Source organism: Orcinus orca, chromosome 18 (assembly GCF_937001465.1).
Source record: "Orcinus orca chromosome 18, mOrcOrc1.1, whole genome shotgun sequence".
NCBI classification, from domain to species: Eukaryota; Metazoa; Chordata; class Mammalia; order Artiodactyla; family Delphinidae; genus Orcinus; species Orcinus orca.
Genome location: NC_064576.1, coordinates 32,405,101 through 32,420,607, shown reverse-complemented (window position 1 = coordinate 32,420,607; position 15,507 = coordinate 32,405,101). Strand labels below are relative to the sequence as shown.

At 38.1% G+C, this 15,507-nt stretch overlaps 1 protein-coding gene across 8 annotated transcripts in view; it reads left to right on the top strand.

Moving 5' to 3' along the window:
- Window positions 1–15,507, top strand: part of PIBF1 (progesterone immunomodulatory binding factor 1) — a 212,718-nt gene that overhangs the window by 12,633 nt on the left and 184,578 nt on the right. For 7 of the 8 annotated variants that reach the window (XR_004476096.2, XM_049700971.1, XM_049700972.1 and 4 more), the window contains 3 exons: window positions 3,764–3,864; window positions 6,692–6,890; window positions 9,571–9,690. Coding sequence is in view for 7 of the 8 variants with exons in the window: in XM_049700971.1 (XP_049556928.1) it covers window positions 3,764–3,864; window positions 6,692–6,890; window positions 9,571–9,690 (420 nt within the window). In the remaining variant the exon portion in view is untranslated. The remainder of the gene's footprint in view (window positions 1–3,763; window positions 3,865–6,691; window positions 6,891–9,570; window positions 9,691–15,507) is intronic. The other variant, XM_049700975.1, reaches the window with a different exon arrangement.

Genomic DNA, 15,507 nt, shown 5'->3' with positions numbered 1-15,507 from the left:
GTTCTTTGAGAAGATAAACAAAATTGATAAAACATTAGCCAGACTCATCAAGAAAAACAGGGAGAAGACTCAAATCAATAGAATTACAAATGAAAAAGGAGAAGTAACAACTGACACTGCAGTAATACAAAAGATCATGAGAGATTACTACAAGCAACTCTATGCCAATAAAATGGACAACCCAGAAGAAACTGACAAATTCTTAGAAATGCACAACCTGCCAAGAATGAATCAGGAAGAAATAGAAAATATGAACAGACCAATCACAAGCACTGAAATTGTAACTGTGATTAAAAATCTTCCAACAAACAAAAGCCCATGACCAGACAGCTTCACAGGCAAATTCCATCAAACATTTAGAGAAGAGCTAACACCTATCCTTCTCAAACTCTTCCAAAATATAGCAGAGGGAGGAACACTCCGAAATTCATTCTACAAGGCCACCATCACCCTGATACCAAAACCAGACAAGAATGTCACAAAGAAAGAAAACTACAGGCCAATATCACTGATGAACATAGATGCAAAAATCCTCAACAAAATACTAGCAAACAGAATCCAACAGCACATTAAAAGGATCATACACCATGATCAAGTGGGGTTTATTACAGGAATGCAAGAATTCTTCAATATACGCAAATCAATCAATGTGATACACCATATTAACAAACTGAAGGAGAAAAAAAATATGGCCATCTCAATCGATGCAGAGAAAGCTTTCGACAAAATTCAACACCCATTTATGATAAACCCCGTGCAGAAAGTAGGCATAGAGGTAACTCTCCTCAACATAATAAAGGCCATATATGAGAAACCTACAGCCAACATCGTTCTCAATGGGGAAAAACTGAAACCATTTCAACTAAGATCATGAACAAGACAAGGTTGCCCACTCTCACCACTCTTACTCAACATAGTTTTGGAAGTTTTAGCCACAGCAATCAGAGAAGAAAAGGAAATAAAAGGAATCCAAATCGGAAAAGAAGAAGTAAAGCTGTCACTGTTTGCAGATGACATGATACTATACATAGAGAATCCTAAAAATGCCAGCAGAAAACTACTAGAGCTAATCAATGAATTTGGTAAAGTAGCAGGATACAAAATTAATGCACAGAAATCTCTTGCATTCCAGTACACTAATGATGAAAAATCTGAAAGTGAAATCAAGAAAACACTCCCATTTACCATTGCAACAAAAAGAATAAAATATCTAGGAATAAACCTACCTAAGGAGACAAAAGACCTGTATGCAGAAAATTGTAAGACACTGATGAAAGATGATACAAATAGATGGAGAGATATATCATGTTCTTGGATTGGAAGAATCAACATTGTGAAAATGACTCTACTACCCAAAGCAATCCACAGATTCAATGCAATCCCTATCAAACTACCACTGGCATTTTTTACAGAACTAGAACAAAAAATTTAACGATTTGTTTGGAAACACAAAAGACCCTGAATAGCCAAAGCAATCTTGAGAATGAAAAACGGAGCTGGAGGAATCAGGCTCCCTGACTTCAGACTATACTACAAAGCTACAGTAATCAAGACAGTATGGTCCTGGGACAAAAACAGAAAGACCGATCAATGGAACAGGATAGGAAACCCAGAGATAAATCCACGCACATATGGTCACCTTATCTTTGATAAAGGAGGCAGGAATGTACAATGGAGAGAGGACAGCCTCTTCAATAAGTGGTGCTGGGAAAACTGGACAGGTACATGTAAAAGTATGAGATTAGATCACTCAAAGTTAAGCTCAAAATGGATTAAAGACCTAAATGTAAGGCCATAAACTATCGAACTCTTAGAGGAAAACATAGGCAAAGCACTCTGACATAAACCACAGCAAGATACTTTTTGATCCACCTCCTAGAGAAATGGAAATAAAAACAAAAATAAACAAATGGGACCTAAGGAAACTGCAAAGCTTTTGCACAGCAAAGGAAACCATAAACAAGACCAAAAGACAACCCTCAGAATGGGAGAAAATATTTGCAAATGAAGCAACTGACAAAGGATTAATTTCCAAAATTTACAAGCAGCTCATGCAGCTCAATAACAAAAACACAAACAACCCAATCCAAAAATGGGCAGAAGACCTAAATAGACATTTCTCTAAAGAAGATATACAGACTGCCAACAAACACGTGAAAGAATGCTCAACATCATTAATCATTAGAGAAATGCAAATCAAAACTACAATGAGATATCATCTCACACCAGTAAGAATGGCCATCATCAAAAAATCTAGAAACAATAAATGCTGGAGAGGGTGTGGAGAAAAGGGAACACTCTTGCACTGCTTATGGGAATGTGAATTGGTACAGCCACTGTGGAGAACAGTGTGGAGGGTCCTTAAAAACCTACAAATAGAACTACCATATGACCCAGCAATCCCACTACTGGGCATATACCCTGAGAAAACCATAATTCACAACGAGTCATGTACCAAAATGTTCATTGCAGCTCTATTTACAATAGCCCGGAGATGGAAATAACCTAAGTGTCCATCATCAGATGAATGGATAAAGATGTGGCACATATATACAATGGAATATTACTCAGCCATAAAAAGAAACGAAAATGAGCTATTTGTAATGAGGTGGATGGACCTAGAGTCTGTCATACAGAGTGAAGTAAGTCAGAAAGAGAAAAAGAAATACCGTATGCTAACACATATATATGGAATTTAATTTTAAAAAATGTCAAGAAGAACCTAGGGGTAAGACAGGAATAAAGACATAGACCTACTAGAGAATGGACTTGAGTGTATGAGGAGAGGCAAGGATAAGCTGTGACAAAGTGAGAGAGTGGCATGGACATATATACACTACCAAACGTAAAATAGATAGCTAGTGGGAAGCAGCCGCATAGCACAGGGAGATCAGCTTGGTGCTTTGTGACCACCTAGAGGAGTGGGATAAGGAGGTTTGGAGGGAGGGAGACGCAAGAGGGAAGAGATATGGGAACATATGTATATGTATTACTGATTCACTTTGTTATAAAGCAGAAACTAACACACCATTGTAAAGCAATTATACTCCAATAAAGATGGAAAAAAAATAAAAATAAAAATGATGTCAGATAAGAATAAGCAATGGAGGAGATATATCAAATATGCGTGACTCAGATTTTTTTGCTTTGGAGACCAGGGAGATGTAAGGAATATAAGATAAGTGAGGGTGATGACTAGGTTCATTTTGGACATTTATTGCAACACCCATGTAATCAATTGAAGATGTATAGTTGGCAGAGATTATAGATGGATCTGAGGTATATATTCAGGGTCTGGCCAGGAAATAATTAGCTGGGCAAGGTACCAGCATAAAAATTCCAGTTGTCAAAGGGTTTTTCACTTAGATTAGATTAACGGGAAAAAATGATCTTAATGACAGCCTGGCAAAAAAACATTCATAAGGCAGCAGATTCAAAGCATAGTTTTTTTGTTTTTTGTTTGTTTGTTGCGGTACGCAGGCCTCTCACTGTTGAGGCCTCTCCCGTTGTGGAGCGCAGGCTCTGGACGCGCAGGCTCAGCAGCCATGGCTCACGGGCCCAGCTGCTCCGCGGCATGTGGGATCTTCCCAGACCAGGGAACGAAACCATGTCCCCTGCATCGGCAGGCGGACTCTCAACCACTGCACCACCAGGGAAGCCCCAAAGCATAGTTTAACAACCATTTTTATGAACAAACAGAAGGTTTTATTAAACGATAAATTTGCGAACTGACCGTATAATTTATCTTTTTCTCTTTTTTAAGATTGAAGAATTGGAAGAGAAGCTTAATGATGCACTTCACCAGAAGCAGCTACTAACATTGAGATTAGAAAACCAGTTGACTTTTCAACAAAAGGATGCCAGGTAAAAGTTTTAAAAAGCAGCAATACCGGGCTTCCCTGGTGGCGCAGTGATTGAGAGTCCACCTGCCGATGCAGGGGACACGGGTTTGTGCCTCGGTCCGGGAAAATCCCACATGCCGCTGAGCGGTAGGCCCGTGAGCCATGGCCGCTGAGCCTGCTCGTCCGGAGCCTGTGCTCCGCAACGGGAGAGGCCACAACAGTGAGAGGCCCGCGTACCGCAAATATATAAATAAATAAATAAGTAGCAATACCTGTCTAGCAGTTAGTAATGTCATTACGTTATTCATGCATGTGATCGTAAGCTAATATAGAGAAATCTTCAATCAAAGACGGTAATAATTTTTACATCCAGACAAAAAAAACTACTTGATACGTACACAAAATTCAAAAAGGCAGAATTCAACATTCATTCAACAAATATTGCCAGTGTCAGTGAACCATAAATGACAATGGAAGCTCTCTAAACTCACCACCACTTAACTGGCTGTCTGGATTAAATTTTTCATTTGCTCTGTAGAACATACTGATATATTCTTATGGCCCATTGAATTCTTCTGGGTTAATGTACCTTTTGTTTGCCTACATACTTCCTCCAGCTCAGTTGTGTGTTTATGCAGAGTCTGTTGTGTTTACTCTCAAATATGCCTATGCCAATCATACTTATTATACTTACATAATCATACTTACACTTAATTAAAATTATATTTTAAAATGAGTACAAAAACATGTCATTTATTTGCAAACTATAATGAATTCTTTGGAAAGATTCAATTAAAGCGAGTGACTAAAAATCATCAAATTAAGTGTAAGCAAGAGGTGTTTAGAGATTAGGGGCAAAAATCAAATCCATAAAAAGTATCCTCAGATTTCCCAAGTGTCTTTTCAAAAGGTCTCCTGCCATTGTAAAGAAATCAGATTTGGAAATCATGAAAAATGATTTACAGAAAAACAAAGCATATCTCCATATTACAAAAAATCTGTACCCTATGTAAAAAATGTTGCCAGTGAATGTTTATGTCTATATTTTAATTAGCTGTAAATGTGTAAAGTAGGTGTCTTTTCCCTTTATAAGATCTTACTCTTTAACTGATATTTTAAAAAATTATCAGACCAATTATCAGCTACTATCTCATTAGATAAGTGGTTCTCAAATTTTAGCATGCATCAGAACCACCTGCCGGGCTGAAAAAAGATTGTTGGGTCCCACCCTCAGATTCTGATTTGAGTTGGGCCCTGAGAATTTGCATTTTTACCAAGTTCCCAGATGATGCTAATGCTGCTACTGGTTTGGGGATAACACTTTGAAAACCACTGCATTGGATAATAGGACTTCTACTCTATTTCTTTAGGCACTGATCAAATTAAATGAAGTGGAGAGGGCAGTAGGAGACTATTGCAGTAATTCTCTTGATAGCTGATAGTGGTAAAAAGTGGTTGGATTCTGAATATATTTTGAAGGTAGAGTTGATAGGATGTCCTAATGGATTAGATGTGGGGTTTAGGAGAGAAAGAGGAATCAAGGATTGTACCAACATTTTTGGCCTGAATAAATGAAGGGATGAAATTGCTGTCAACTAAAGATGGTTGGGGGTGGTGGTGGGATGAATTGGGAGATTGGGATTGACATACATACACTAATATGTATAAAATAGATAACTAATAAGAACCTGCTGTATAAAAAATAAATAAATAAAATAAAATTCAAAACTAAAGATGCTGAAACCATAGTGGAATAGGTTTGTGAGAGAAGAGCAGGAGTTCAATTTGGAACATGTTAAGGTAGAGTTGTCGTATTAGAAATCCATGTGGAGGTATATGAGAAGTCTGATCTAGAGATATAAATCTGGGTCATTAGGATATAGATGGTATTTAAGTCACGAGACTGGATGAATTCCCCAAGGGAGTGAACACAGACAGAGGAGGGGACTGAGTACTCCAACACTAAGGCAAACTAGATAATAAGACCGAGAAAGTGCCACCAAGAAAATAGGATAAAAATGAAGAGGAAAAAAATAGGGTATCTGGGAAGCCAGATGGAGAAAGGAGGGAGAGATCAGATGTCTCAAGTGCTATTGATAGGGATGGAAAGAACTGAGAATTGATCATTAGCAATCTGAATGTTACCAGACCTGATTGGCCTGGGTTTAAGAGGAAAGGCATTGAAGAGAGCACATACAGAATACTTTAGAGAAACAAAAGGGGCAGTGAAAGGGGGTCAAAAATTGTGGGAGCTTGTTTGTTCATTTAAGACAGGACGAATAACAGCATGTTTGTATGTTGATGGGAGTGATACAGTAGGAGGGGGAAAAATCAGAGGGTGCCTTCCTGCTCAAAATTTTTGGGTGGGCAACTAACAATGTGTACTACATGGATTCCTTGAGAAAGGCGGTTGATTATGTGTGGATTACTGATTTCATTACCTCATTGGTTGAATGAATACATTATGGTGGTTCAGTGTTGCCATCTTAAAGAGGTATACCTTGAAGTACCTGGATAAAGACAAATGAAAATTACTTTAATGAGTAGGGTCCAAAGCAGGTATATAAGATTTACACCTTAAGGAGAAGACATGTATAATTTTATAATTTGAATTTTAAATGTTATTAAGAACATTAATTTTCTATTTAATAATTTATGTGGCTACACATTCAGTAATTAGTGTAGCATTGTCGTTTCGTGTTTAACTGGTTAAGTCAGCATTTAGTTGGAGCCAAAAATACTATTAAGCTTCTCATTTCTTAATTTTACGTTACTATAAAAAAGGAACTTTGAGAAAATTAGATCTCAGTGATTTTTTTAAGCTTGCTATACATTCTCTCCTAATGTAGAAAATATCAAGAACTAATGAAACAAGAAATGGAAACTATTTTATTGAGACAGAAGCAACTAGAAGAGACAAACCTTCAGCTAAGAGAGAAAGCTGGAGATATTCGTCGAAACCTGCGTGACTTTGAGTTGACAGAAGACCAATATATGAACCTAAAAGGTCTTCCGGAAGATCAGCTTTCTATTCCTGAATATGTGTCTGTAAGTGTCTTGTATCATTAAAAAAAAAAAAAGAATGCATATATTTCCAGACTAAAATTTGCCATTTCTATAGTAGCCATAACTTTTTTTTTTTGCCATAACTTTTGAAGTACCTAATTGATAAATTATTTTATGACTCTGATCTGAAGTGAGTGAATGGTGTTCAGATCACCAAATTTTAAAGGGTCTTGGCCATTGACCTCCAAAGTCAAGCAATAAATAGGGCTCTAAAGTTAATGGCTGGATAATCCATAGAAATGAATTATTTTATCATAAACTGTGGCAGTTTATAACGTTCTCAAATGAAAAATTATAGAGATAACAGATTAGTGTTTGCCAGGGGTTAGGGACATTAAAGAAGAGGGGAGTGGTGTGATTATAAAGGGACAGCATGAGGGCGATCGTTACGGATCTAGGTCAGGATCTCAACTGCAGTGTTGGTTACACAAGTCTGTATGTAGGATTGATCTATGGCAGTATTCTCAAATCTTTCTGATATCAGCATCCATTTACACTCTAAAAATTATTGAAGACCCCAAAGAGATTTTGCTTATATAGACTATATCTGTTAATATTTACCATATTTGAAATAAAAACTGAGAAATTTTTACAATATAGGAATACACAAGTACACACTTCATTAGCCTTAAGAGCAATGATATCATCACACATCATGTAGCCACCGGCAGACACTTAATGGGCATAAGATTAAGAGTAAAAGAGGCAAAAAATCTTAGTATTACTAGGAAAATAGTTTTGGTCCCATGGATTTCCTGAAATGGTCTCAGAGTGGCAGGGTGGGACCAGGGCTCTCAAGAGCACACATCTCACACAAACTGCAAGTTTGTGATATACAGAGGTCATTTCACCCTAAGAGGCTTGATTTTTTTCATCTGTAAAAGGGTTAATAATAATAACAGTGCCTTTTATTCAATAGCTTGTCATAATCTATGATGAAAAAGAATCTGAAAAAGAATATTTATATGTATAACTGAATCACCTTTCTGTATAGTGGAAACTAACACAGCATTGTAAATCCACTATGCTTCAATTAAAAAAGAATAATACTAACAGCAACTTTCTGTTGAGGTAATTGTGAAGATTAACTATGAATTTGTATGTAAAATGCTTAACACAGTGCTTAGAACATAGTAAACACATAATAAATATTATCAGTTCTTTTTGCTGTAGTGGTTGCTACTCTTGGTTCTCATTTGGATAAGGCTTCCAGATTAATGATTTCCTACAAAACGGAGTACTGTTTTTTGTCCAGCTTTTTATTTAACATAGCTTGAACATAATTGTTCTGCCCAAAGTACTGTCCAAAACCAATTAAATATCTCAAGTGCTGTCATTGAGGCTTTATCCATTGTAGATGGAAAGTATCCCATTAGTGGCAGGCATACATATTTTTGTTCTCTGATCTGTTAATGTTCCTTGTCTTATCTTTTGTTTTCAGACAGTACCATCCTAACTAGTTAATTATACACAGGTTCATTGTGTCAAGTACTAGCCTTAGGACTTGCCTCTTACCAAATATGGTACTCCTGCAATACAGCAATACATTAAGGAGTTTCAGACTGTATGCCTATACAATAAGTAGTCCCTAATTGTCCTCTCCTAATTTGCTGATAGCTTAGTTTTGTAGGAGCTTGTTAGTTGGAACACTTTACTAAGTTAGGGCAGGCAAATTCCCCTGAGAGAATTATGAGTGGGAAGAGAGGTCTGAACTGAATGGAACAGTGACATGAAAATACCTCCTGATTCATCCTGATTATCCCTTCCACAGCGGTGGTAGTAAGTAGATTTCACCAAGAGCCTGGGGTGTAGGCTTTTCCTATATTTAGGCATGGGAGACAGAGCAGTGCACAAACCAGACAAAAATTCCTGTCCTCACAGAGCTTACATTCCAATGGAGCAACACACACAACAAATTAAAATATGTAGAACGTTTGTCCTAAATGCTATGGAGAAAAGAGCAGGAATGAAGTGTGAGGATGCTATTTTAAATCAGCGTAGGGGAGGGAGTTCCCTGGCGGTCGAGTGGTTAGGACTTTGTGCTCTCACTGCCAAGGGACCGGGTTCGATCCCTGGTTGGGGAACTAAGATCCCACAGGTGGCGTGGCCCCCAGAAGAATCTGGTTAGGGAAGTCAGGGAGGGTTTTACTGATAGGGTGATGTCTGGTCAGAGACCAGAAGGGAGTGAAAGCATGAGCCGTACATTTATATGTGAGAAGAGCTTTTCCATCAGAGGAAAGAGCAAGAGCAAAACTCTGGAACACTTGATGTGTTGAGGAAATAACAAGTGGATAGTGTGGAGTGAGCAGTAGTGGGAGGTAAGGAGTAAGGAGAACATGGAGGACTGATAGAAGAGAGGAAAGAGAGACCGTGTCACAGGTGGGGAGTTACAGATAATCTGGGCCTTGAGGGGACTTAATTGAACATTAAGACTTAATGAAGTATTAGTGGTCAGGGACAATTAAAGACTGTCTTGTATCATTTTTGTACAAACAAAACTTTAGTATACAGGCATATAATCTGAAACTCCTTAACACTTTCCTTTATTATCTTAATACTTTTCCGTGTAGTACTGATAATTGAGAGTGCTGTTAATTAGCAAATTTTAATTGTAATTTGGGTCTCGAGACTGCTTATTAATATGATTTTTTTTTTTTCAAAGATTCGGTTCCATGAACTAGTGAATCCATTAAGAAAGGAAATCTCTGAACTACAAGTGAAAAAGAAAGACCTGGCCGAAGAATTAAGTGAAAACAAGGGTCAACTGAAACAACTGACTGAGGTTTGTATAATTTTGATCCCTGGTGTGAAGAAGCTCCAAGAGGTCCTTAAGATTTGTGATAGGGAATATAAAAATCAGTGAAAGAAAAATGGAACTCGGGGATGCTGACTGCTGTGATTCTTCATAAGTAGTGGGAAGGAGGTGAGACTGGAAATAGCCATCTTATTTTGGCAGGGTACGTCCATGATATTGGCCATAATCCCCAGCTGAGTGTTTTGTTGTTGTATCTCATTTCATTCTCAGTTCTTCATTACAGATCCGCCCTGTTGGTGATAAGAAAGGAAGCCCTTGTCCATTTATAAGTCATTTTGCCTCTTCATCCAATACAGTTAGCTCTCCTAATACCTGTTCAGAGCACATGCACTAATGTTAGCATCCACCCCACTGATGCCTTGTGCTGTGCTAGGTGCTGGCAACAGTGAGTACAAGAGAGACAGTGCCTGCCCTTCCAGAGTTCAAATTCTAGTAGGTTGGAGTTATACCTTAGATGATATCTTGACACTCATTCTTTGTGTGACCTTGAACAAGTCATTCAATGTTTCCTGCTCTGTCAAATGAAGAAAATAATACTATTTGTCCCATTTACTTCATTGAATTGCTCACAATTCTGTTTCAAAGTAAAAATGTGATTTTTAGCAAGGTTGCCTATAAACTATTTTGTGTCCTATTTCAAGGGCAACTTTTACCAAAGATCTGTTATCCAGAAATAAACACTTATGATTTAATTTATATTTTGATGCTCTGATTTGCTGCACTGTTAGTGCTGGATGGAATCTACTTCGGTCATTATAGAGCCAATATTACAGGCAAATGAAGGCTCAGCTTCCATCTGCTCATAGGAGCATTGAAGTCATCAGGAGTGATGCCAGAGAGGCCGATGTGCTGATGTGAACCCTACCACAGGGGTCTATTATGGTGGTTTTTTTCTGCTGCTAACCTGCCACATTGTGCAGGTAAACTGTTTTGCACATTTAGAAAAATAGCTCTTAACTTTTAAAAAATTTGCATCTAAAGTCAAAATAATAAAGGACAAAGAAGACCTCAATTTGGCTACTAACTAATTTTGCAACCTCGGGCAAATCATTTAATCTCCATTGTCTCTGTAGAATGTCCAGGATGGTGATGGTGGCAGCAGCGGTGGCGGTGTGCCACATGGTTCGTTAGAGACAAGGCAGATAAGTTTTCAGGCTTAGTTCTGCAGCACCTTATGGTACGTCAGTGTCCCTCAGGGACTTCTTATTTTTTAGAGGGAGGACTGGAGGAGCTTTCTATCCTTGTTTCTATCAAACCACCTCTATTTTTTTTTTTTTTTTTTTTGCGGTACGCAGGCCTCTCACTGTTTTGGCCTCTCCTGTTGCGGAGCACAAGCTCCGGACGCGCAGGTTCAGCAGCCATGGCTCACGGGCCCAGCCGCTCCACGGCATGTGGGATCCTCCCGGACCGGGGCACGAACCCGTGTCCCCTGCATCGGCAGGCGGACTCTCAACCACTGCGCCACCAGGGAAGCCCAAACCACCTCTATTTTAATCTCTTTTGACATTTGGGGATTCTAAGAGTACCTTCTCCTAAACAAAGGATTCTTTGGACCAAAAAAAAAGAAGGCTTGGATCTCTAAAATTACCATTAGTATGTGACATATTTTTACTGTGTGGTAAAGCAAGTCTTTCTACTCTCAAGGGTCAGTAATGGCATTGTATCCCAGATTTTACTTTGTTTCAACCTTCCTAATACCTTTAGTATTTTATTGACATGAAAGCATAGAAAATTAACACTGGTTTCACTCATAGAGTTCCTTAGTGTTTTTAGTGCATGAATACCTCTTGAACACAGAAGCAGTTTTGTTTGTGAGCTTGTGTTAGGGTTCTCCAGAGAAACAAAGCTAACAGGATATGTAAATATATATGGAGAAACGTATATTTTAGGGAATTGGTTCTTGTGATTGTGGAAGCTTGGCGAATCCAAAATCTAATGGGGTAGGCTGGCAGGCTTGGAGATTCAAGGGAGGGTTGCAGTTTGAATCCAAAGGCAGTCTGCTGACAGAATTCGTTCTTGCTCAGGGGAGGTCAGTCTTAGTTCTAGTGAGGCCTCAGCTGATTGGATGAGGCCCACCACGTTATGGAAGGTAAACTGCTTTACTCAGAGTCTACTGATTTAAACGTTAATCTCATCTAAAAAATGCCTTCACAGAAACATGTAAAATAACGTTTGACTGAATATTTGGGTACCGTAGCCTAGCCAAGTTGACATAAAAAACTAGCCATCATAGAACCTTTCTATGTGCAAGTTTGCTTCTTAAAGGTTTACCACCTCTCAGCTGAAAATATAATCTTCTGTCTTAAACCTTTTCCTGAACTTAATATAAAGAAGGAACTGAATCACATTCAGGAAAAAAGAAAAGTAATGCCTTATCTCCATAATAAAAGGTCTTAGAAACTCAGAGAATATGATTTAGACATAATAGAATTACTTTTGTATTAAAGCCACCCTTAAAGTTAGATTCTTCTTCTCTGTCAAGGGCCTAGTACAGGTCAACTTGCCCAACACTCAGAAAATATAGACTGAAAAGTTTTAAATGAAAAGTCACCAGCTAGGACCTTTTTATAAGGATATAGTGAGTGAATGTTAATATCTAATATTAAAAGAAATTTTTTTAGCAATATATTGTGGGGGGTTATTTTTTGAAATGATTTGTTAAATTATTTACTGCTCTGGTATCTGGGGAATTCAGAGATACTAGTTTGAGTTTCATCTCTGCAACTCGACGATGGTGTGATGATCTTGGATAAAAAACTTAGTCTTTACTACCCCTCCCTGCAGTCCCCATCTGTAAAATAGGGATGAGAATATGTAACATCTGCCTCACTCACATGGCCATTATTATGAGAATAAAATTTATTCAATAAATAATTCACTATACCTTGATTATGTGGCAAGCATTGTTCTAGGTGCGTGGAATACCTCAGTGAACAAAACAGAGATCTCTGGCCTCATGGAATTTATGTTTTAAAAGGAGTGCAGGGAGCTTCCCTGGTGGCACAGTGGTTGAGAATCCGCCTGCCAGTGCAGGGGACACAAGTTTGATCCCTGGTCTGGGAAGGTCCCACATGCCGCTTAGCAACTAAGCCCGTGCACCACAACTACTGAGCCTACGTGCCGCAACTACTGAAGCCCGTGCGCCTAGAGCCCATGCTCCACAACGAGAAGAAGCCACCGCAATGAGAAGCCCGTGCACCGTGATGAAGAGTAGCCCCCGCTCACCACAACTAGAGAAAGCCTGTGTGCAGCAACAAACACCCAACACAGCCAAAAATAAATAAATAAAATAAATAAATTTATAAAAAAATTAAAAGGAGCGCAGGGAGGGACTTCCCTGGTGGTCCAGTGGCTAAGACTCCATACTCGCAATGCAGGGGGCCCAGGTTCGATCCCTGGTCAGGAAACTAGATCCCACATGCTGCAACGAAGAGCCCATGTGCTGCAACTAAAGATCCTGCATGCCACAACTAAGACCCGATGCAGCCAAATAAATATTTTAAAAGTAATAAAATTAAATTTTAAAAAAAGGAGTACAGGGGAACAAACAGTAAACATTATATTGGAAAGGAAGCACAAAGTAAAATCTCGAGTTTGCAGATAGCAAAGTTTTTCTGAGTGGTAGAGTACTACGCTAGTAAGGCAAATTGGAGGAAGATCTCAGAAGATTAGCAGACTGATTATAACCTGTGTGTTTTCTTTTATGTAACCTCTCAGTTTATGATCCCCAAATCAGCATATTCAAAATTGGTCACCAACCCTAGAGACTATTTTTTTTTCTATTTTATTATGAAAGTTTTTGAGCATAGGTAACTAGAAAAAATTTTACAATGAACACCAGTATACCCGTCACCTAATTTCTGCCATTAGCATATCACTATACTTATATTAATCACATACCTGTCCATCTATCCATCCACTGGTCATATTTAATTTATGAGAAATTGCCAGACTGTTTTCTTTTTAATGTATCAGTAGTTCCTTTTTATTTTTGGGTAATATTTAATTGTATGGATATATTCATCCTCCAGTTGATGGGCATGTGAGTTATTTCCACTTTGGAGACGTTATAAATGAAGCTGCTACAAACATTTGAACATTGGCTTTTGTGTGGACATACTTTTTTGTTTTTCTTGTGTAAAATTTAATAGTCAGATTTTTCACTTCTAGATTTCCATTTGGTTATTATAGTTTTTATTTCTCTGCTATTTGTGTATTCATTATAAGCACATTTTCCTTTACACCACTGAGAATAGTTAAAATCTCTGCTTTATAATCCTTGTCTGCTAATTCCAAAATCTGAGTCACCTCAGAGATTGTCTCTGTTGATTGTCTTTTCTTTTAAGGATGGGTCACATTTTCCTGTTTCTTCAAAGGTTGAGTAACTTTAAATTGATAATTTAAATCTGAGTAAATTTAGATCTTAACATTGCAACTGTTAGGTTGTGGAGACTGCATTTTGACAGTGCTGATGCTTTTGTTTTAGCAGGAATTTAACTGGTTTGTACTCAGATAGCATGCTCTGTCTCTTGGGCAGCAGCTCAAATTTCAGTTAGGCTTTTCTGGCCTTAGTAGGACTGCTTGGGTCTGTCCTACACATGTGTTGTTCAGAGGTCAGCCAGAGATCTGGCAGAGATTATCTGCAGAACTCAGAGTACCCCTTTTCTGGCTGTCTCTAGAATTCCCTCCTCACTTTAGAGCAGCTGAGTTGCCCAAAACTCTTGTTTTCTGGTTCTTCAAGCTAGAAAGATGAAGGATATTCTGTTGTACCTTTATCATCCAACTTGGCACATAGTAGGCCTGCCTTCCAGCTAAAAGGCATTTTAAAAAGAGAGAGAGAGACCAGGAAATTTACCCAATGCTGTTCCCTTCTTCCTCTCGTAGAAGACATCCCTCCAGAATCTGCCTGATTTTGGTCACTTTCCTGTGCCTTCAGATGGTTGTTTTATATTTCGTCCAGAATTTGAAGTTGTATCTGCAGTAGGGTTGGTCAGATGGGAACTTGGAACCATCACCAGAAGTGGAATCACCTTACAATTTTGTTTTAAACACAGGTGAAGGAAGAGAAAAGCCAGTCTGTGCATGTAAAATATTTAGCTTTGAAATCCTCTGTTTTCTCTAAAAAGAATCTTAGCTTCATTAGAGAATCTTTTTTCTCAACATGTTTAACTTTGTACTGATATGGGTGATGACTCGTTAGGCATTATGAAGAAAAATATTAAAAGCAAAATAAAATGCATCACTAGACCTTGAACAAAATGTACAGCTTTGAACATTGTAATTTTGGTTGTTTGCACTACTTACCTATTAATGATTATTGAATTCCTGATATAGCCATAAATTTCAGAGTTTGGAAAGTAAGATCTGGTATTTGGGCAGCTGAGTTTACTATCTGAGGACATACAAAGATTAGTATGTGTCAGATGAACACCAACAGCTGGGGAAAATGTGATTGAAGTTCATAGAATCACAAAATCATAAAATCACATAAGGTGAGGATTGACTTGCAAGGGGATAAACTCAGGACAAATACAAGATGGTACTACTATTTTATAGAACAAGTAGTAAATTAATAGGAAACTTAAAAGAGGAGGCAAGAGCCAACAAATATAAATGCCCCAAAAATGGCAGCATCATGGCAATTCCATGTGGGTTACTAAGAGAAACTAAGGTATTTTTTAGTTATGTCTCTGAGTTTTAAAACTGGGAGTTGGGAAAACAAACTTTCCGGTTTACTAAGACTGTTGGATTGAGTTTTGTTTTTTCCAAAAATGAACTGAATTT